The following is a 22,953-nucleotide window of genomic DNA, read 5'->3' as shown; positions in this document are numbered from 1 at the left end:
ACCCCGACAAAATGCCCCCGCTCTATGTCGCGACATGAAAGGCCCTATATCGCGATATGACAAAACCGGTCACGCCCATGTCGCGACATGAAACCCGTATATCGCGATATGACATACCCCGACAAAATGCCCCGCCCCCATGTCGCGACATGGAGCTCATATGTTGCGATAGGACATACCCTGACAGGTACCCTGATATGCTGACCTCATGTCGCGACAAAAAATCCAAATATCGGGACACGTCCTATCTGGGTAAATCATGTCCTGATATGAGACCTATGTTGCGACAGCGGTGCCAGGGTGGCATGGAACAAGGCGCCACTCGTAATATACACTGCCGCGATATACATGGGGTCCCTACCATGACATGCTGCGGAGGTCTTGTCGCGATGGTATCCCGCAGTTACGCATTTGTCATGGTAGGGACAGAAAAGGAAAACGTGGCTTTTAAAATAAAAACCATAGATCAATCAGTGATTTTACATACATTTCAACCACAGGTTTATGTCATAGGTGGTTAACTTGTTGGCATGCGTCATGTCTTAGTATTATTCACATCTAAGGAGGCTCATATGTTTATGGATATTGGTTGTCTTTAAAATGTTAAGTGTACGAGCTGAACTGTGGCAGGGCGTTTGAACTCAGCAGACGGGGTCACTGGAGGTCAAAGTCATCGTGCATGGTCACGTGATTACTGGAAAAAACAAGGCTCTATATCTCGGAAATGAAAGCAGGACAAACTTTTACCTTTAACTGCACAAACCGGCACAAACGTAGCACTAATGAATGAGGTGGGTTTAATTGTCTGTGCTGTCTGTAGGGGGGCCAGCTTCACGGAGCTTTTACCTTACCTTTAAATATTAAGCGGACATCAGCATAACATACCAGAAGAACGTGCACGCACGTATGGGTTTTAGAGGCTTGAGTTAATGCATCGCCCCAAGGGTAGTATCAAGTGAGGCGCCATGAGAATAAACAACTGCGGAAGTATTAAAATATTAATTTGAATCTTGTTTGATCCTTCATTATGCTTTTAAACTTGTATGAAACCCACGAAATTAGTATGATATTTTCGACGCTAAAAGACACCTAATTTGGAAATTCGTGACTTCCCACAAGACTTAACACGGAATTGTTATAGTCGCATTACAGTGCTGACAAAATCGTCGTATCTTGAATTGCAAGAATGGTCTGCTAATAAAAGCGTCATATACATACTTTGGATGTATTTAAGCTCTGTACACGGCGTTCACTTAACCGCAGGTTATTTAGAGGCGATTTGAATAGTTATCTGTAAAATGCACACAAGCATCTATCCGTCAATACTATCTTAATGTTATTCATGCATTCCAAAACTTGTAATTTGTTTACAGGATAAATTTAAGAACCTCTTCGGGCTTAACTCCTACAGGTCGAGCATGTATTGAGCTGCTACAAGCAAACGCGTGCACTAGGAAGCTCGATACATGCTCTGGGAAGCTGGGAAGCAGCTGGGAAGTTACTTTTAACGGGACAAACCGGCACAAACTTAGCACTAACGAATGAGGCGGGTTTCATCGTTTGTGCTGTCTGAGGGGGTGCAACTTCGTAGAGCTTTTCCCAGGAGGTCTCTTATGCAGGTAGTGACCAGTCTCACACCTGCTTAGTTTCAGTGGGTTGCCAGTTAATAATAATCATTGCTTACACTGATATAGCGCTTTTCTGGACACTCCACTCAAAGCGCTTTACAGGTAATGGGGACTCCCCTCCACCACCACCAGTGTGCAGCCCCACTGGGATGAAGCCAATTCATAGGGACTTTACACGTCCCCTAGTGCGCGTGTTTATTTAAGGAGACAGTGAGAAACTGATCACTTCTTCAGATTTTTTAAAAAGCACACCGCTAGGAAGTATCAAGACGTGCTCGTTAAAGCCTCTTGGTAAGAGCAAGCAATTGTTTGCTATTGTTCTCTTTTTGAGACTCCACCCGCAACACTTCTGATTAGGACATCAGACATGCTCACACAAACGCACAGAAGACACTGATATTAAATGCAAAATCCACCGCCGCCCCCCACCCGGGCAAACAGAGGAACACGATTGCAGAACTGTTACTCTCGCACCGGTAACAGACGCTTGAACTCGGCAGACGGGGTCACTGGAGGTCAAAGTCACCCTGCATGGTCACGTGATCTCCGGGAACACAAGGCGCTATATCTCGGGAACGAAAGCAGCACAAACGCTACTTTCAACGACACAAACGTAGAACTAACGAAGACGGTGGGTTTAATCGTTTGTGCTGTGTGTGTGGGGGCCAACTTCACGGAGATCCCGGGAAAAACTTTATAAGCTGTATGGGTTCTAATGCCTCAGTATAGTGACTAGTGACTGGGACACTATACTGTAAAAAGGTGCCATTCTTCTATTGAGACGTAAAACTGAGTTCCTGACTCTCTTTGGTCATTAAAAATCCCCACAGTGTTTCTTGAAAAAAGTAGGGGCGATACCCCTGGTCAAATTTTCCATTGGTCTTTACCAGTCGTGCCCTCCTAATAATCCTCATTATGGACTGGCTTCATCACTCTGTTCTCCTCCCCCACTGAAAGCTGATGTGTGGTGAGCGTACCTGTGCATCATCCAGGTGGATGCTGCACATTGGTGGTGGAGGGGAGCTCCCTTTAGCTGTAAAGCGCTTTGAGTGGAGTGTCCAGAAAAGTGCTATATAAATGTTAGGAACTATTATTATTATGTTGTTGTGCTCATTCATTAGTTTTCCAGCAATACCACCTTAAGACATTACTGTTACTAGGTGGAACAAGTTACATAGCTGTTGCAAGGATGAAATTAAGGAAAAAGGGAGCTGCAAAGAGATGAATGCTGGGAAAAGATTGGGTACCCGCTATATACATATATAGTGTTTCATTAACGAAGACTACTGATACAACAGGTTTTAACTGGAAGTGAACTGAATGGTGAGCACTGAGGCCAAGCATAGTTTTTTGATAGTATTGTAGTACAGTAAACCTTGTGAGTTATCTCAGCAATAAATGATTGCAAGCACTAAATGTTATGCTTTAGACTGCAAAATTCATTTGAACTCCCAAACCCTGCTGCAGTACTAGGTTTCTGTCCGGTATTGATTAAGGAGCTCCTCCACAAAGTTCTCCTAAAGAGTCTTCAGCTTATCTATTGCTGAGGCCATCTGGGTAAAGGCATCAGTATTTTTACTGGTGGTCACAGTGCCAGGATGGGGAGAGCACATGTGAACTCTGGCACAGCATACTAGTACCTCCCTGATATGCTGTCTGTTCTGTGTCAGAGTTGGGCTGAAGTCCTGCAAATCATTTAAGGTCATAATTACAACACAAACAATGGCAGTACCTCTTGCTTGGGACACTAAGGTTTTAAGAAGAATAAAATAGACCCCTTGATATCAAAGAGCTTTTTTAAACTGGTTTATTTTAGTTGTTAAATGATAAATACAATGCCAGTTCATGGGATTTGTAGGAAAAGATAAATATACAATTTTTTTTATATATTAGTGCCTACATACATCTAACAAATATTTAGGGGAGGGAAGCATTCCTATTTTTACGAACACTCACAGAAGCATGTATGCTCCTTGAATTTAAACTATATTATATATAAATTTAAACTAAACGCTTGTGTACAATATGCTTTCTGTGTAGGAATTAATGAGTATTCTCAAAATCGCCAGCACTCATAAAAAAAAGCGTATTACGAACCATCAATTAACATCCGGGTGATGGGTGAAAAATGGCAAGAGTTAGAAATCCTCCAATCAGAGCTCAGACATTCTCCAAGAAAAAAAAACTACTACCGGAAGTGGCTGGGCTTGTGTGAGAAGACGGTGTTGTGGTGTTTCTGTGAAAACAATAATAAAACTAAATCGTTCAAGGTAAGTTGTTTTTTTTTAAAAGATTCTTATCTCTTTAAGCATAATATTAGCGAATTGTGAGAACATGCATTAACTATTTCCCTTTCTGGTTATGCATAGTGTTTCACATAACATCATTTCCCTTTTGACCACGCCATGATCAGTGTGACCTAAGAATCCCGAAAGTCATAAACGAGTAGCAGCATTGATTACTTTAAATATTCTGGAGCATTGCAGTTTACAAAACTGTAAAAGGCGAATGGTGACTGTAGGCCTTAGTCTCAAACATACCTTCCCTGCGTCGAGTCAATCCTTTTGAAATAAATAATATCAAATCGTTCTTCTGCCTACCAGGGTCAACAGTAGACGAGGGATCGTCCACTGTCCAATGTAGTTATTACTTTCTTAAAATGTTAAATGGGGAAAAAATACTTGTCACTTTAGAAATTGCAGTCGTGTTCTTTTAAGTAGCGGTGCAGCGAACGATCTGTGGTTTAGCCGTTTTTAAAGTAATTCTTAGAAAACCTTAGAGCAGCAACACAAACGCGGTTGAATCCCCGGGGTTCGTGACTTGGTATAACGGACCTGTAAAAGAAAAGGCGTATTTGATCCGACTGTTTTTTAGTTTTTTGTTTTGTGAAGGCACGCAACAATTTGCGAATTCAAGAATTCTGTAAATACTGTATACCACATTTGGTTTCATTGGGTATGAAATAGTAGAATAAGTGTTGCCAGATGTTATTCGTGTATGTTTGTAGTCGATGGAAACAAAGGAGTACCTGCAAGATGGGATAGTCTGACATCTGTTGTAACCTTGGGTTTTTGAGCGTGGCAGTGAGGCCTTCTTATGAATGGTTTGTAATAAAAATAATCACATTTTCTGCGTTAAGAAATCGATTTGCACGAGGGAAACATTAAGGTATTCATGGTTACCTAGATCAGTGGTTGTCATTCCTGGTCCTGGAAGATATCGCCTCTTCCTGGTGGCCAATTAATTATTAAGACTGCCAGTTAGCATGGGTTGGTCATCAGAAATTTGATCTTTTTTTCTTAATTCTATACCTGTCCTTGTTCAGTTTTGTGGAATGTCTGTTAACCAATTTGATTTGGTTGGAGTGTTTGAGATTGTCAATGGACATTATGTCCAGTCAACCTGTTAAGAGGTGCTTAGACACAAAATGAAGCATTTGACAGGCAGGTTGAGTAAGGAATGGATGCTGATTTCTAAATGTGTTTGTAAAAACACATAGAACAGGTTTTTGGGTAGCCAAAGACAGAAAAGGTGTAAAAAGATCTAATCAATAAAGAAGTTCAAATGAAGAAATAAGTCTATTAATTAGTCTATTTAATCAAGACTACAGTTGTAAGACCATGACAGACAGGGTTATTCTAGGATCAGAACTACTGTTTTAAAGCCAAAATTAGTTTACAGCCAGATCAGTAACAATGTGGTCTTCTATCAAACAGTACTTTATTTATACAATATACAGTGCTGTGAAAAAGTAAGTACACCCCATGAAAAGTTGTGTGTTTTTCAACATATTTGCATGTATGGATATTTGATCTTCATTTCAACAATACTGATAGATAAAGGTGATCTAGTTTAACAAATAACAATGAAAATTATTATTTGCAATCATTTATTCAACAAAAAAAGGCAGAAGTGCAATTGTCTGCTGTGGAAAAAATAAGTACAGGCCCTGGCTTCAATAGCTGGTGTTGCCCCCTTTGTCAGAAATCACTTCTTGTAGGTATTTCTTGTAATTGTCTATCAGTCTCCCACATCGACTTGGAAAATGTTTTGCCCACTCCTCCTTACAGAACTCCTTCAACTGTGTGATGTTTTGAGGGCCTTCTTGTATGTACAGCCCGCTTCAAGTCCCCCCACAGCATTTCTATGGGGTTAAGCTCTGGGCTTTGACTTGGCCATTCCAGAACCCTCCATTTCTTCTTTTTGAGCCATTCTTTTGTGGATTTGCTTGAGTGTTTTGGGTCAGTGTCTTGTTGCAAGGTCCACTTAAGGTTCAGTTTCAGCTTTTTGACAGATGGCCTCACATTCTCCTCAAGTACTCTCTGGTGCAATGGTTGACTCTATGATGGCCGGGCCCTGAGGTAGAAAAGCAGCCCCAAACAATATTTCCACCACCATGCTTTACAGTTGCTATGAGGTTCTTTTGGTCAAAGGCAGTTTTTGGTCTTCGCCAAACATGATGTCTGGCATTGTGGCCAAACAGCAAACCTTTGTCTCATCTGTCCAGACCACATTGTTCTAATAGTCCTGATCTTCACCTAGGTGTTGTCTGGCAAACTTCAGTCGTGCACCTATATTCTTTTTTGAAATCAGAGGCTTCTTCCTTCCTGACCTTGCATGTAGGGCAAAGTTGTGCAGTCTCTATCAGATGGTTGACTCATGCACTTTGACATTGACTGAGGCAAGACTTGCCTGTAACTCCCTTGATGTTATTCTGGGGTTGTTGGAGACTTCCTGCAGCATCTTTCGGTCAGCTCTTGGGCTGAATTTGGTGGGACGACCTGGCCTGGATAGATTTCCAGTGGTTTGAAATTTTCTCCATTTGTAGATGATCTTTCAGACAGTGGAGTGATTGACTACAAATTGCTTGGAAATGGTTTTAAAACCCCTTCCCCGACTCATAGGCATCAACAATCTTTCTTCTGAGGACCTCGGAGAGCTCTTTTGATCTTATTATTTAAAAAAAATAAATAAGATCACCTTTATCTATCAGTATTGTAAAAATGATGATGAAGTATCCTTTTGTCCACAAATGTAACAAAGACAAACCTTTTCATGGTGTGTACTTACTTTTTCACGCCACTGTATTTAATGAAAAACATGCTTATTTATAATTATTTTTGATAAACAAATGCTGATTTAGTTGTGCTTAATGTTGTTGTAAGTCAGAATACAGAAGGAATATGCATTGCTTTAACAATGTTATAGTGGTATTGAAATTAATTTGTATTGCAAGTTTTTTAGAAGGAGAAAATTAATTGTTAATGCGATCAAAGATCATTGGCAGGTTTCAAATTTTATGTAAAGAAATGGGTTACTAATAACAGCATGAGATCATGAAAGGATGAGACTGCATTCAGTATGAGATTAGTGAGCATGTGACAAGTTGACATAATACTTTATTAGTATTTAGAATTTATTTTTATATTACTGAAAGTATATTATTGAGGCTCACAAGCCGGTATTTTAGAGGGCCATGCCTATTTGACATTTTCTGTATTACCTGCGTAGGAAGAAATTCCTGTTTTCTGTAAACGTGCCAAGTACAAACCTCCCAACAGTCTGACATGACTAACAAAAGGCTCAGATTTTAATGAGTTTTATTTAATCAGTTTTCTTTATATATTGTTTCATCTACACAGAATATTGCTATCATCTCAGAAGAGGAATCCTTCATCTTTTAAGGTTATTCTCCTGTTTTTTTTCTCACTACAATTTTGGACTCTGAGACTGATTATTGGTCTGTATCTTTATTCTGTCCTTAATATATAGTGTTCACATTTATATTTTTTTGTCCCCGGTTCACCCAATGGCTGAAAATCTCCCTTTGGGTAGTGATAAAGAAGCATTTACAGCTGGATGTGATGTCAGTGCTTCTCCAGAAACTTTAAATATGGATGTAAGTGAAGAGCATGCCCAGAATACCTACAGTGAGCCACCAGAGCTGTCTCACAGCACTGTATCTTTGGAGGTTGCAAGCAAATCCCAGGAGTCTCACCCTTCCCAGAGCTCTGGAGAAAATACGAATGCTCTTAATTTGTTTGCTACTCTTGGTCTGTCACCTGAAGACTTGGATGCATTGGCACAGATTCCGGAAAATAAGATTACTGTGGAAACATTGCCTCATCTTATCATGCAGCTTAAAGCAAAGAAAAGTGCAAGAGGTCATTCATCAGACCATCGCAGCCAGCATAGTGCCTCCCCTCCAAGAGAGCAGCAGTACAAACCTTCAGAGGACAAGTGGCAGGACGTCAGGCCCAGTAGTAGGCCCACCAGATCTAGCAGTAAATCTCCGGTCCACAGTTATGTGGTTGATTACAATTATGGAAAATCTGGGAGAGAAGATCGCGCTGATAGAGCGAGAGAAGATCGAGATCTCCGTTATTCGAAACCGTCCCACGAGAGACCTTATGTAGAGAGCCGACCACGGTCTCCGTCATCATTCGAGGTCGATGATTTTCATGGATTAATGCCCCGCTCTTTTCCACACGTTTGCTCTCTTTGTGATTTTGATGTGAATTCAAGCAGGGTAAGTTTTTGTTTCTCCACTTTGGTTGGTTTCGTCTCTCTCTTCCCTTTGTAATCCACGAGCTTCAGTGTTTCATGTTTATTTTTTTAATTTGTTTGCAACTTTGTTTTGTTTTTCAACATTTTACTGCTGCTTTTTCGAAACGGTTGAATTGCAAGTTTGCAAAAACTAAAACGTGGCTGAAGTTACGTCTTTGGACATCCATAAAATGTCCCAAACTCCTATAAAATCGAATCTATTTACCACCAAAGTGTTGATCTGTGATGGTAAAATTGCACTCGGAATTCAAAATGAAACAGTCGGCACCACTTAACTAAATTGTATTGTGGTGACCTGTTTTGTATATTTACAACATCTCACTCACCAGTTCTTTAGAAATAAATTCTGTTTAAAATCATCAAAATATAGATGTCATCTTCTTACACACCATTGTCTCTCTCGTTAATAGGCCATCCAAGCAAAATAGGAAAATTTCTCAGTATTAGTTAATAGTGAAATATTACAGTCACCTCTTTCACTTATTGGTTTTGGGTATTTTATAACATCCTTATATTTTGTTGAAGGGTGTTAGGAAAAGTAAAGCACAATAGGTTTTAAAAAAGAGATCCGTTAGAATCAGGTCTTCAAAATGCATAACTATACTATCAAATGTACAAAACATTAAGACTTTCTGTTGTCATTTCAAACTATGAACAGCAGCAATGGAGGCTGTAGCAGAATTTTAGAATTCTGATTTTCACTTGGATTTTGAAAGGCCCTTGTAGGACTAGCTATGCTGTAGTATCATGAAAAAAAACAGATTCTTTTTTTTAGGCCTGGAGTCAGCACATTAATGGGGTTCGACATGCAGAGAATCGACGTGACCTCCTTCGCATGTAAGTTGTACTTGCACTGAGCCGAGATGTACTTTAATACAATATAAGATAACAGCCATTGTTTCTGCTAGATTACAGTTTTTCTTTTGTATTCATTTTGTATTGCTTTGTAAGATGTCCAAGAATATTGAAACTTTAAAGTGTTAATGAAATTAATTTAGAAATTCACTTAACTTACACCTACATAAATTCTTATAGTGATATATATTCTTTATTTTTTTATTATTACTTTGTAGGTATCCAGGATGGGATCCACAATTCATATCGAACAGAATGTGAGTAGTGTGATTTGTAAACTGCAAAGAGGTTAGAGAAATCACAGCCTGCAAATACAACATAAGGCTGAGTTTGATTTCTTTATACTGTCTGCTAAATGTAGTCCTGTGCTCCAGTCACCTGTTATACCGCTTGAAATGTACTTAATTTTTTGGCAATCGTAGTGGTTAAGAATGTGCATTAATTGTTGAATTTGTCTTAATAGTAGTGATATGTAATCCATGTTATTTGGTAAATTCACTTTTAATGTGAAGGATCTAGTTATTGTACTAATTATTGTTATCAGTTAAATACAGCAACAACATGTTTAAAAACAGAGAACAGAGACCTGACGGTATTTTCTTCCTGCAAGGCCTGACTCGTATCCACCAGATGACCTTTTGTCTTCCGGAAGAGCAGGATCCCGGTCAAGCAGCTCACAGAGGAGACCATATAGTTCAGATCGTTCTGCGGGTAATAAAAACAAGCACCGTTTTTCATTTGGGTGATGCTATTGAGTAGGCAAGTACGAAGTGTTGGAAATTACAGATGGATGAACACAAACTGTTGTGATGCCTGGCGATAGTCCAAAATTGCTCTATAGCTTTTTCCCCCCCATAGTATTTCTGTCCTATATGCATGCCCACTGAAGTTTCCAACAAATTGATTATTGCTTACTCAAAGGTCAGTTTAGTTTTGCCATTAGTGCTTCATTCCTGCTGACTTTTCCAGCTATACTGTAGCTGAGCTGGCCATTCTAGGACTGGAGCAGTATGTGATCACTGGAGCTATTTTTTTTTTGTCAATTTCAATTATGTCTAAGATACTAGTCAAGCAAGGTTCCTCATTTGGAACCTTACTTTATTCTTCCTGGAAGCAATTGTCATTTTAAGAAACACTTAGGAAGTTTTAAGAATTTTAATGTACAGGATTTTCTTCATAACCTGGCTTTAATAAGCTGGATCAGAGTTTCTCTCATTTGTCAAAAATCCTTGGGAGCTCCTTTAAAAACAGTTTTAGAAATGTTGTCTACAATCATGCACCGTTTAAAAGCTTTAAAGTTAGCCCTGAGCTGTCAGCTTTAATTAAACACAAGAATCTAGGCTGGCTAAATGCTAAGGCCTCTAAGAAACCCACTTGTCTTTTTTCCCATACAAATTGGAAATAGGCGAACTTATCTAACTTCCTAAACATTTCCTCAAAATGTAATGAGCTAAATTTGTGGAGAAGAGAGAGTTTCTCTTGCTGTTATCAGTTTAAATGATCTGCCTATATTAAGGATTATTGCTATTGTTGCCATGTACGGACCATGTACGGTGGTGTAAGAAACCAACACTTGTATTTGAATTCTTCTGGTTTTAAGGTGAAAGGGCTACACTTCCACCAGAAAGACGACCCCTTCTGAAACCAAAGGTAATCTTTTTCCTTTGCTTCAAAGTCATTACTGAAGAGTCAGTCTTTGTTGTATTTGACCTCCATTCTAAAGAAACCTAACTGCTGTATTGCTTTTCTGTAGTATTTCATAAGTATGTATTCTTTCTTTGCTGTTGACATTGTATGACTGTATGGATTTAGGACCATATGAGTGCATGCAGTATAGACTTTCAGTGGAACTTGAAATTTAAACTACTTGAAATGATGCAGTATTAAACTTGCTACAGTTTATGTTTTGTGTATTCATACTGGATAATTCTTTAAATGGCAAATTCAGTAAATGAACTGGAGGGGTAAGTACTGTATGTTATTCTATTTATAGGTACTTATTATACATCTTCGTACTTATTACTAATTACTTATTGTTAAACTTCACTGAGTGTATTTGACAATGTTCAACTACAATTGCTAGAAAACATCATGAGGGCATTTGATTATCTTTCCTTAATGCATTAATTGAGCTGTGCAAAGTTTGTTCTGAAATTATTTGTGTTGTGGGTAAGGATAAGTCAAAGCAGTGAATGTTTTTATTCTTGACACCAGGCAGGAACAAGAGTGGTGGTCACTAAATTTCCAAAAGGGACTTTGGATGTCAAGGATTTGCTAAAACTGGCTGAGCCATTTGGGACTGTTGTTAAACACTTGGTGTTCCCTTGTAAGGTAGGACTCTTATAATATTAGGTTGTATTCTAGCACAAAGGGTTTACAGCATGTGGAGTTTGTTTTTAGATCCCTATTGTATTTTGTAATTACTTCTTTGTTAATTTAAGATGAACATCTGTGGCACATAACCTCCATGTATTCCTTTATTGAATTTTAGCATAATCTTTACTTTTATCTTCTGGTTGATTCATATTTATACTGCTTAATTAGCAAACATTGTAAAAGTGTTGATACCTTTGCATATTGTTAAAAGATCCTTTCATCTGTACTAACAGTTCACCATTCATATTCTAAAGTTAATGATTTAGTTCTTGAAGAATTCCATAGAAAAGGAGTTTAAAGGAAACGTGTCCATATTGAACATTTTCATGTTCACATGTAAAGTTGAAGAAAGTCAAACTTTTAACTTCTGCTTAGGTGATATTTGTGATATTTATATGATAAAGTTAGATACTGTAGCTGATATGATATTTCTTTAACTATTAAGTTTTAGTTTTCTGTGTAGTAGTAGTCTTGGAATTATGGCACAGTCCTTAACTACAGTCTAGCAGAGTTTTTAGATGCCTGTTTTACTCTTGGGAATATTATTATTCTGATTTATCTCAGAAAATCTTTAGTTCATGTATATAGTTAAGAGCTCACTTAAACCATAAATCACAGGATGCTGAGGTTGAAACTGCAAATGTAGCGTTGAAAACCTCCCAAGCTAAGTAATCAAGGAAGTATCATCCAAAACTACAGTAGCGTTTAGAGCACAGCTTATTTTTTCTTTAACTAGACACAAAGACATCTAAAACTTGTGTGTACTAAGGTTTAAGGAAAGATACACATGCAGAAAACGCTCCTGATTGCAAAATCATCTATCCATCCATTTTCTATCCACTTCTTTTTAAATTTTAAGTTGTTACATTGTAAATGCTGAGAAACATTGTGACTCCATGCACAACAACATTGATTGAGAATTTTACACGTCTGAAGTCAGCAACATTTTTCAATTATTCTGTTATTTAGGGTTTTTTGGAAATGTCTACACACAAAGAAGCAGTAACTGTGGTTAACCACTATCAGAAGAAGCCATTCTTTGTAAAAGATATAAAGCTACTCATCTATTTGTCCCCTGTTGTTGAGAGTATTAAGGTAAGTATTATTATATTGTTACAGGCTATCTTATAAAATAGAATCTAGATTAATATGTTTAACAATTCTCATATAATGCTACCACCAAGTATGCCATTAATTTTTCTATCTGGTCAAATTGGAAGATAAATGTAAAAATTTAAAATACTCCCTTTTGAACAAATGCTGAATATTGTTTTTATTTTATTTTAACCACGAAGAACATTTCTATTTACTTTTTTCCAACTTTAAAATTTCAGCCATACAGTTTTTTCCTCACTCTCTTCCTCTACATTTGTGATTGTTTTAAATGTCTCGTAACTGTTAGTAGACATGTACACCGAGTAAATCCAGATTTTAAAGTCAAATGAGCATTTACAGAGTCTTATTGTTCTCCCGTTTATAGGTGTCCATAATATGCTTTGCTTAACATCAAGCTTTTTTTCCTTATGATTCATTTAGACCCCTAGACTGGATGTGCCTGAAAAACATTCAAAGAATCAAGGTTATGCTGTGGTGTGTGTTTCTCACCTTCCAGTAGGAAAAGACATAGAATCTGAACTCATTGATGTAGCTAAGCTGTTTGGGGAAGTGCAGTGCTCTAAATTTTCAACAAATGAGGTAAGTAGTGAGAAACAAATGGCATGTGAGGCCGGTTAACATAAGGATAATTGATTTTTGTTTATTGTTTCCATTTTTTTGTTATGTTTTGTAGGCTCTTATAGAAATGGCTGATTTTGAAGATGCTGAGATAATGGTGAAATACTACAGTTCCAATATGCTCAGGATCAATGGCAAGAGTGTGAAGGTAAAATTGTGGACAACACACAAAAGGCTTAGGTAAGGAATATACCTTCACAGATGTACAATGAAAAATGTTCATCTACAGCATGTTTATTCCAATTTTTTTATCATACCTTGCTAATGCATTATCCACAACTATTAGGGGGAAAAAGTATATATACTGAGAAGCACTAAAAACCTAAAAAAAATTATCTTGGTTCCATTTTAATTCCTCTCAGTAATATGTACGTTAAATAATTTAAATCGTAATATATCATTCATACAGTCAGGAGAGTGTTCAGATTTTATTTACAATTTGAAGTTGATATGTTAGACTATGCCCATCACTATTTGTTTCGGGGCTGATTATATCTGTATGAACTATGTTTCTGTGTAGTATTCCAGCTTTAGTAGAATCACATACTGAGAGCTGTCTTGTAGAGCTGATGATTGTGTGACAATTTTAGGATGAGCCCCGATTCGGCACCCTCTAGAAGGGGTGAAGTGAGCAGAAGGCACAGCAGTAAGCATAGGAGTGAAGAATCTTCCAGGAGCTCTCATTCCAGAAACAAGGAAAGGACTCCTACACGCGGGGATTCCACAGAGAAAAAGGAAGACCTTACAGGGGAGGAGGAAAAATCTGACGACGAGCACAAGCATGAAGATGATGTGTTGGGTGAGTTGGATGTGGAAGTTGATGAAGATGATAAGGGAATGATGGTAGAGGAGGATGAGGATGATGCCAAGGAAGATGTGGCACAAGATGATGTGGCATCATGGACCCCAGGAGAGGAACCAATGGAGACATCGGTGGAGGGTGTGGAGACGGAGGCAGATGTCCCAGAAAGAAAATCGCCTGACAGTGCAGAGGTTTTAATGGAACAGAACCTGGAGGAGAAATCCCAGGAGAGTTCAAAGGAATTGTGTGGGAATACAGAGGCAAAACCTGGAGAGAATTCTCATTCGCAGGATCTGATGAAAGAGCTGCCAGTGGAATCTGCAGAAAACTCAGAGATCCCAAAGGAAGAGTTAGTAAAGGAAGAAGCCACATCAACAGAAGAAAAGGAAACTGTGGAGTCAAATGAGTGTGAAGAGGTAAGGAATTCTACTGTGGTGATAACACATAGCATCATATGTTCTATGGGGGAGTTCATCATTTTTAGAGCTTAGTTTACATACCTCCTTAAATTCCTCCTTGAAAAGCTATTTCATTTTTTGTGCTTTTAACTGGAAAATGGAATAATAAAATGTTTAAAGGATTGTCATGTAATTAATACTGAAATTGAAGATCCCTCCGTTTATATATTATCTATATCACTACTGCTAAAGAACTGGATTGCTAGAAAACTGTTAAATGCTGAAGAATACAATTCTGATAAAAGTAACGCAAAGCATCTAGTGAATTGTGCAGATGCTGTGGAGAAACTGGATGCATTCAATGCTATTCCCAACTGAACAAGTAATAGGTTTATTCCATGCTGAAAAAAAGAAGACGAAAGAAAACACTTTGGTATTATTATCTGACACTCTGTAAATTCCAAGAACCTTAAAATTCACATTGATTTAATGTATTGTAAACAGTGTCATTTATTATTAATAATAGCAAAATGTTATATTTTTATTTTAGGAATGTCTAGATCAGTAATGTAGAGTTAAAATTGAATCTGACTACTTTTTAGTTTTTGTTAATCATTGCTAATACTTCTTGTACCAATAAATTGAGTACTGATCTATCTTCTTAATGTATAATTTAAACATCTTGCATTTGTTTTATCTGTTAATAAAATCTTTGAGTGTTGTCTGTTTTAAAACCTTTTTAAAGGGTTGTACATGCAGATGTGCATCTGTCACATCTAGCAGAATATTTCAGATTTTGACATTTTAAGAAATAGCTAAATAATGTAATTGAAAATTGTAAAAGTTTCATCACTGAAAATATATTTCTAAGGAAACATGCACAGGAAGAAATTCACAGCTCTATAATTTGTATTCTATTTTTTCCAATGTGTTGTTCTTTAAAGGAAGAGATGCTAGAAATGGATTTTCCAGAGAATTTGGATGACTTTGTTACACTGGATGAGCTAGATGAAGATGCTGAAAATTCAGAAAATAAATCGGAAAAAGAATCTGAAGTATCGTCTTCTAGTAAGGCTTTTTCTGATGATGATGTTAAATGTTTTAGGATTTTTTAAGAGTGATGCTATACAAATTCATCAAAAGCTCTAAGAAATTCAAGTTTTAGTGTACCTAGAAAAAGCAGAAGAGAAAAGTTGTTTCTAAACTATAAATCAGTGAGTCTGTTTGGTGTAAACACATACATGCATACTCATACAAGAAATGCACTTAACAAGTAAATCACTAAATTGATGACAGCGTAAGCAATGCAATGAATCTGCCCCCGATAAATGGTTCCCAGATGATTGTTGAAATATATTGAATGTTTTGTACCACCATCAGAAAAGTGTACTGGCTTTGTCACCTTTGTTTCATTATATATGCGGGAGCGTTCGTGTATCTAAAGTGTAATAAATGACAAGATTTTTCTATTCCAATGTTAAACTATTATTTTTTCTTTTTATGTCTTTTGGCTGTGCATTTAATATCCTAACTTTTGCATGAGAAATGACAGTTTATGGTCCATACATACTCAGTTTATGAGTATAAAAGTGTTATTAGAAATACAGAAAGTCCTGAAATGTCTTCATTTTCCTTTTAGGACACCTGCAGGAATCTTTAAGGGTTAGTATACAATTTTGTTTTCTCTCTTTTCTGTTGCCGAGGACAAAGAATGTTGGCCACCGAAAAGGTAATTGGTAGCAGCAATTAAGGTGAAAATATTGTGTGCTTTTTAACAGGCTGGAAGAGTTGTTGTCATTAAAGACTTCAGAAGAGGATATGGCTCTAAGGAGGACATTTTTTATCTTGCCAAACCATTTGGGAAAGTAACCAAGCACCTAATACAGTACTACAAAAATGAAGTAAGTGCCCTTGAAAATAATTTGAGCTAGTGGGACATCTCCTATTATCACATAAAGTCAGTAACTTCAATAAATGTTCACTACAGCTATGGGGCTACACTGATGTTACCTTTTGACATTAATATACGTCATTTAGTTTGTTGTTCGTTATACACCAATCTGAAAAATGATGATTGATCATGTGGTTTGTAGATATGTATTAAATGTAAATAGTTGTATGTTCCTGTCCACTTAAATTGATGTGTTGATAAAATGTATGAGCTTCTTTACATTAAAGATTCAACAAGTCTCTGTTAGCCCCTTATTTCTGGTATGGGAAACATTTCAGTGCTAATGTAATCTTGGGTACATTGATGGTAGTGCTGTTAGAAAAATAGAGGTTTATAAATTTTTTGAGTGAATCATAGATACTATAAAAGTGGTGTTGTGTATAAAAAGGAACACTTAAGTAATCGCAATACTAATTATGGTTGGTGTACCCTGTGACATACGTAACATGTCATTTTTCTTACAAAACTTGACATACTGCCTTAAATGTTATATCATGCAGAGAATATGTTGTGATTGAAGCAGCAGATTATTTTTTAGCTCTTTTTGGAACAGATTTGTAAGTGTCTAACATTGTCTCTAATATACATTAATTTCCTTGTTATATTAGGCACTACTTGAATTACCAACAAAAGAAGCAGCAAGCAAAATGGTAGAATTTTACAGTACAACCAAGACAGCACTAGTGTGTGGCAAACCTGTCACGATAAGTCTATGGCTTGAAAAGGAGGAGTTAGAGGTATGTTCATGAAAAAAAATAAAATGAAGTATAGGTGCTGCCAATGCTTGGATCTTTTTAGCATATATTTACCCCATCATGCATGCAAAACTAATAGAAAAAGAGCTAAAATATCACACTGTTAAGTTAGAAACAAAAAGGAGTATTTCATCCAAGATGTAGGGGGTGGTATCTGGAGACCCGGCAGTAGCTGTGGGGGACAAATGTGATGCAGAATCAGGTTTAAGGTTAAAACTCATCACTCCAACCTGACATTTTGTTTTCAAAGTAATGAAAACTGCACCAGCCATTTCATTAAATTACTCAATATACATATGTGCGTGCAAAGGTCCTACTGTGCTTTGCAAATTATTTGTTGAGGTAATGACTTACTAATTTTACATAATGCAAGTTGCATACATTCTGACTGTTTACTGAATACAGACTGTTAAATATCTTAGGTAAAATGCTGAAAATTGAAAAACAATGTTTGTAAAACTTGGGAACTGCTGACCTAGATATTTTAATCATCTGTTATATGACTTGGCAGAGTTTTCTTTGTTCATGACTGAACTTGTCTTATATTAGGGTTTGGGTGATATGCTTTATAATAAGGTTGCTGGAGGTACAAGATGCTGTCTGGGTGATCCGGAATTGTCCTGAGGGCTTTATAATAAAGTCTGTTGAGAGAAATATTGAGTTTGAATTCCATCATAGAAAGTGTATTCTATGAGATGATATCAGAAACTATGTTGCCCTAGATATAGCATGTTTATACAAACACTGTTGGACTCCGGGTCATGGTAAATCCAAAGCATACATAATGTAGTGCTGGTATACATGTTCTAATCACATTTAATGTATTACAGTCTGTCTTCCTAAACTTTTGTCATTTACCTGTTTTTCCAAAGGGCCCAAGTGGAAGATCAGTTTTCATCACAATGCTTCCTTTTGTAAAGTTTTCTGACTACTCTCTCCTAAGGATTGCTCAACCTTTTGGGAAAGTCACTGCCTACTGTTTGAACTGGACTTACAAAAGGGTATGGCATGCATCTTTCTAAGTTAACTCTACTAGAAGAACTGGGGTGTTGGTCAGAACTCTCCCAATTAGATATATACAGTAGTTGTGTCTCTGTGGCTCATCAGGAAGACTCTTAGAAATACTGTTGCTGTACGAAAGCACAGAAATGGCTTTTTGATGGAGGATTTTTTTATTTTCAAATTGTTAAATATGTTTGTCTTAAAAATGCGACACAATCTTGAGATGTTCTACAATTAATTCTGGGTCAATATGCATTTATACCAAACTAGCTCTTGTGGCCTTGAGCTCTGTATTTAGTACCTGCTTTCTCCAGAAAAAAGTGCAAGAAGAATTTAAGGACTGTACATGATATTTGAATCTTCTGTTTCACATGGACATACAGTACCACAGTATGTTTGGATCTGCTTAAAACTGTTTCTACGTAAATAACATTTCATTTTTAAAAGTCCCCAGCTATAGTGATGATATCTGAAGTCCTGCATTTGTTTTAGAGCAGTATACTCATACATTGAGCTTTACGTTTGTTTAAGTTTGGTTTGAATAAAATTGTCTGAATTATACCGTTGAACAGGCTGTAAAAACAATTTAATTGCTAATTTTATATGTATTCACTTTATGCATTCCCAAATATTCTAACAGTACAGTGCCAATTGTTCTGTAATAAAATATTTATTCCATAACAGAAAGGCAGTGTCTATTTACACAGGTTTATATTTAAATCTAGCAACAATGGAAATGCAACTCCAGATGGGAAAAGGTTTATGTTTTTTTAGAGAATTTCAATTTTTTAGCACATAAAAATTTAAGATCCTTGCTTTTCTGTACTGTTAGCCAGCATAGTGGACAACTAGGATGCAGCATTGGAGACTCTTATCGAGGAGTAGAATCCTTGATATACTTTTTTGTTTTCCGAAAAGAGGAGGTCTTTAGTATCGGGTCTAAACAAATGTTTGTTTTTCAGTCTTACATTCAAATGGACACCACTGAAGCTGCACAGAAAATGGTGAAGACATACTCTCGGTACCCACCAAAATTCTACGGCAGATTTTTACATGTTTATTTGTGCAGGAAGAGTGACGCACTGATACCTTGGTATGTGATTGTGCCTTCTATCAGACTGTTTTTCTTCTTACTGATCACAGTGAATGGATTGTAATCATGGGGAGGGGTGGCTATGCTTTATACTTGCTTAATAAATACTTTATAGTTATAAATACTTTATATTTAGGGAATATTTGCTATATTAAGTCAAGTTTATCTGATCTGGAGATATTCTAAAAAAAGAGTGCACTTGATTGATGCTTCAGTTTAAACTTATCGTAATGGTAAGTTCTTAAGTCTATAAATATTTTTACCAAGTTTAACACATATGTCAGGGTGAATGGTATTGTAAACTCCATTATGACCAGAAGGCATGGTGCATCTTAGCTCAGCTGTGTTGATTGATTTATCATTCACATGATTCATCGGGAACACGCCATTGGTCGTGTGGATTGAAAAAAATTAACCTTTCGCAAAACTTCTTCTTCTGTTTTAAAACGCATGGCGTTATCGATGGCATTTTTTTTCCAGACGTTACATTCCCTTCTGTGCTCAAACACATTCTCGTTATTTCGGGTTGTCTTTGTGCAGGAAGATGCCCCCTCCCGAGCACGACAAGAAACCCGCTAAAAGAGAGCGAACAGAGAGCAGCCGGAGTGAGGAGGACGCTCCCAGCAGCTCCCAGTCTAAAGCCAAAACCAAGGAAGAGGGACCCACGATGAAAAGGCTCTGCACCCGGGAGGACAAGGGCTCTGCAGAGAGGACAGGCTGCAAAGAGCAGCAGGAGTCTGCAGTGAAGAAGAATGAGCAGGGAGAGGCTGCAGACTCTGAAGAGAAGAACAGCGAAGCCCCAGACACTTCCCAGAAGACTCCTGGAGAAGGGGTGAGCAGACAGGATCTCTTTCCCACATCAAGAATTGTTTTTATGCTATTTATACACAATGATGTGGAGCGATTCTGCGTATATGCAAGAAGGTCTTTTACCTTATTAATCAACCGCGTCTAACAGAGACATTATATTCACAACAAGTCCAGCATGACATGTTTGTCAAAGTCTGTGGGCAGATTGTGCTAAACCTGTGAAACCTATTCAGATATCGTAAAAATATTGAAGTATTTTACATGTGTTTTCATCAGGGTGAAAGCAGTGTGTCAGACAGTGAACCCTTCAGTGTTGCTCCTGAGCAGGCTGCTGAAAGCAGTGAAGTGGGGGAGCTGAGTGAGCAGAATGGTTCTGGCGCTGCCTCTTCAAATGGAGAGAGTTCCCAGGCCTGTGATAAAGATGAGCCTGAGAGGAAGACACCTGTCCCTCTGGGGCCATACCAACCCAACAACCCTGTGGGTAAGAGCCTGCGGAGGAAGGTGGCATACAGCAATTTCTAAATAATAAATACAAGAGCGGGGGACTGCATTTCAAAGAAATTCTCGAATGAGTAAAAGATGTTCATTGTTTTTTTTTTCTGTAAAGTATTAATTGTGGGTTTGTCTCTCAACTTTTTTTCTGACTACACATAAATTTGAAATGCAATAATCGACATACCGAAGACCTAGACATTTTCAGCAAACATGTTCGACAAAAACAGTTGTTTTGTGAAAAGTAGTTAAAGAGGAAAGACTACATTTACAAACACATTTCTTGTATATTTCCCAAGAACCTCTAACAATGTTGGCTTGATAAAATTTATATAGCTCATAGCTAGTATTGCAAAATATTAATGCTGCTATCTCATATTTTCATGCTTTTTTGCAGGACTCGATTATATTGTCCCAAAAGTTGGTTACTTTTGCCAGCTGTGCAGTCTTTTCTACACAAGTGAGAAAACAGCAAAGACCGTTCACTGCACCAGCCTGTCTCATTATCAGAAACTTAAGGTAAAGGTTTTTAGTGGACTTCTCCTGCTTGATGTAAACAGCAGGAATACATTTCTTTTAACACATAAGCAGCACACATTTATTAGAACAATGTTAATGCTTTTCAGTATATTAATGGAAATGTAGTATTATTTTCATATCTTAATAAAAGGCAATAAACTACATATAACCTTCCTTTCAATTTGAAAGTTATAGTTACACATAGGTTACTTAGCATTTATTTTAAGCACTGAGAGGCCTCCCTTCAAAATGTATAGACTAAACATAACCCACTAAGTTAAGCCGCTATCGGTTATTTAAAGGAAATTTGCTAGAAGTTAATAAAATAGTATTACTAGGGACCCTTCAAACTATCTTAAAAATCTTATTTCTATACCATTACAAGAGCATCTAAGGCTGTATCCTAATTACAATGAAGGTGGATAACAGAAAATACTAACTGTTTTGTAATAGTATTGTCATCAGTTATTATATTTGGAGAAGACTGATGTCTTACTTTTTTTACTGTATGATGAAAGGTGTAGAGTTCTCCCATTTTGCTCCAGGCTGAGTCTTCTGAAATAATGTTTTCCAGCCAGTGGCACACTTGCTTTAGTTCATCACACTGAACATCCCCTTCTCTTGTCTTCCTTCTTCACTCTTGTCGTATCAGTGCATTTTTATATTTATAAGTGGGGTCACCTTCACTTCATGCCGCAAGGCTCAATAAAAAGTGTTGCCAGCTTTTTTTCAAAATTGAATTTGCATCCTGTTTAATAAAGATAGCCCCGAAGCTGGACAGATGCTTTGGTTGGGATATGCGGTTAATAAAGAAAGCGGTATCCCTTCAAAGCAAATGTGCTACAGGCTTTACAGCTGTGGATTATTGCTTTTTCTCACTTGCACTGGATTTTCTGCAATGTTTTCTTTTTCAGGAGAAGCTGGATGAAGGCAAAGACAAGGCACCAGAATAGGAAAGAATGAGGATGCATACTGAAGAAAGACTGCTGAATAATGTTTTGCTGTCAGGATGCTGGGATCAGTCTTTAACCTTTTCCACAACTGGAAGTGTTTTTTTTTATGTTCCAGAATGCTGTAAAGATTTTGTTTAGGTTCGCCTGACCATCCCAACAACTGAACTACACACAAATCAGCTGTATGTAACTAAGGATGATGTAAATCTTTTGTTCAGTTATAGTGTGCTTGCTCCAGTCCACATTTCTTTGCACATTCCAGGAAATTATTGTAACTGGTTACCCAATAAATGTTGCACAGTTGTCTGAATTAGTTTCATTAGTTTGCAAACATCAATGTAAGACGGATTGCTGTAATCACAAGTTATTGGCTTTTAAAATACTTTTGGCTAAATTTCTTGGGTTATTCACAGAACCTAAATTGCCAAAGCATATAGAAAACAGAATCCTGACAAATTAAGAAGAACCTTCTAAATCTTTAAGCCTTTGCAGAGTTTTTTGGTTTTCAGGAACCATATCTTACACAGACTACATCTGTGAGTAGATGTTTTAAGATTTACCTGATATTCATTTTGTGAATTTCTTTTTTTTTTTTCATTTTTGTACAGTTTTTTTTCAAGTCTTTATTTCATTTTAATTTTCAGGCTTGTCCTTTTGCAGGACTTTTTGCATTAAAATCTTAAATGAAAAACGTCTGTGAGTCATGTTACATTATAAGAAATATGCTGCAAATTTGGTGTTTGTGTTATGCATGTGATCTCTGGTTCCCAGATAACATTTAGGTTCTGCTGATTGTTAAAGAGGGTGGGTTTCATTTAACACCTCGGCAAGGCCTTCTGAATTTTATAACGGACAAATATGAAAGTTAAACTTCTTGAAACATCTTTGGAAGATGACAAGACCAATGAATCTCTACCTCATAAAGTCATTTTAATTGTTTTTTTAAAACATTAGCACCAGTACAGTACACCTAGGCAGCACAAGTTTTGGTAATGATTTCGTAAATATTAGTTTTTAT

General features: G+C 37.1%; 1 protein-coding gene across 3 annotated transcripts; it reads left to right on the top strand.

Annotated features, from left to right (window-relative positions):
• The first annotated feature begins 3,805 nt into the window (after positions 1-3,805).
• LOC148650576 (uncharacterized) lies at positions 3,806-22,626 on the top strand. 3 transcript variants are annotated; one of them, XM_088604555.1, is made up of 22 exons: positions 3,813-3,898; positions 7,271-7,313; positions 7,464-8,157; positions 8,971-9,032; positions 9,269-9,307; positions 9,661-9,761; positions 10,651-10,700; positions 11,265-11,381; positions 12,396-12,521; positions 12,963-13,121; positions 13,216-13,340; positions 13,751-14,378; positions 15,305-15,428; positions 16,000-16,022; positions 16,139-16,261; positions 16,920-17,048; positions 17,939-18,067; positions 19,031-19,161; positions 19,702-19,993; positions 20,248-20,452; positions 20,861-20,982; positions 21,897-22,626. In XM_088604555.1, the coding sequence occupies exons 3-22, from the start codon at positions 7,522-7,524 to the stop codon at positions 21,933-21,935; spliced, it is 3,360 nt and encodes a 1,119-aa protein (XP_088460681.1). In that variant the 5' UTR covers positions 3,813-3,898; positions 7,271-7,313; positions 7,464-7,521; the 3' UTR covers positions 21,936-22,626. The 3 variants fall into 3 exon arrangements, with proteins under 3 accessions (XP_088460680.1, XP_088460681.1, XP_088460682.1); XM_088604554.1 differs by having other exon boundaries at positions 3,806-3,898; positions 7,271-8,157; XM_088604556.1 differs by lacking the exon at positions 7,271-7,313 and having other exon boundaries at positions 3,828-3,898.
• Positions 22,627-22,953: the final 327 nt, after the last annotated feature.

The sequence above is a fragment of the Lepisosteus platostomus genome, chromosome 13 (genome assembly GCF_059453375.1).
Source record: "Lepisosteus platostomus isolate fLepPlt1 chromosome 13, fLepPlt1.hap1, whole genome shotgun sequence".
Classification (NCBI taxonomy): domain Eukaryota; kingdom Metazoa; phylum Chordata; class Actinopteri; order Semionotiformes; family Lepisosteidae; genus Lepisosteus; species Lepisosteus platostomus.
The sequence above is the reverse complement of the archived record's forward strand: the minus strand, read 5'-3'. Positions and strand labels throughout refer to the sequence as shown.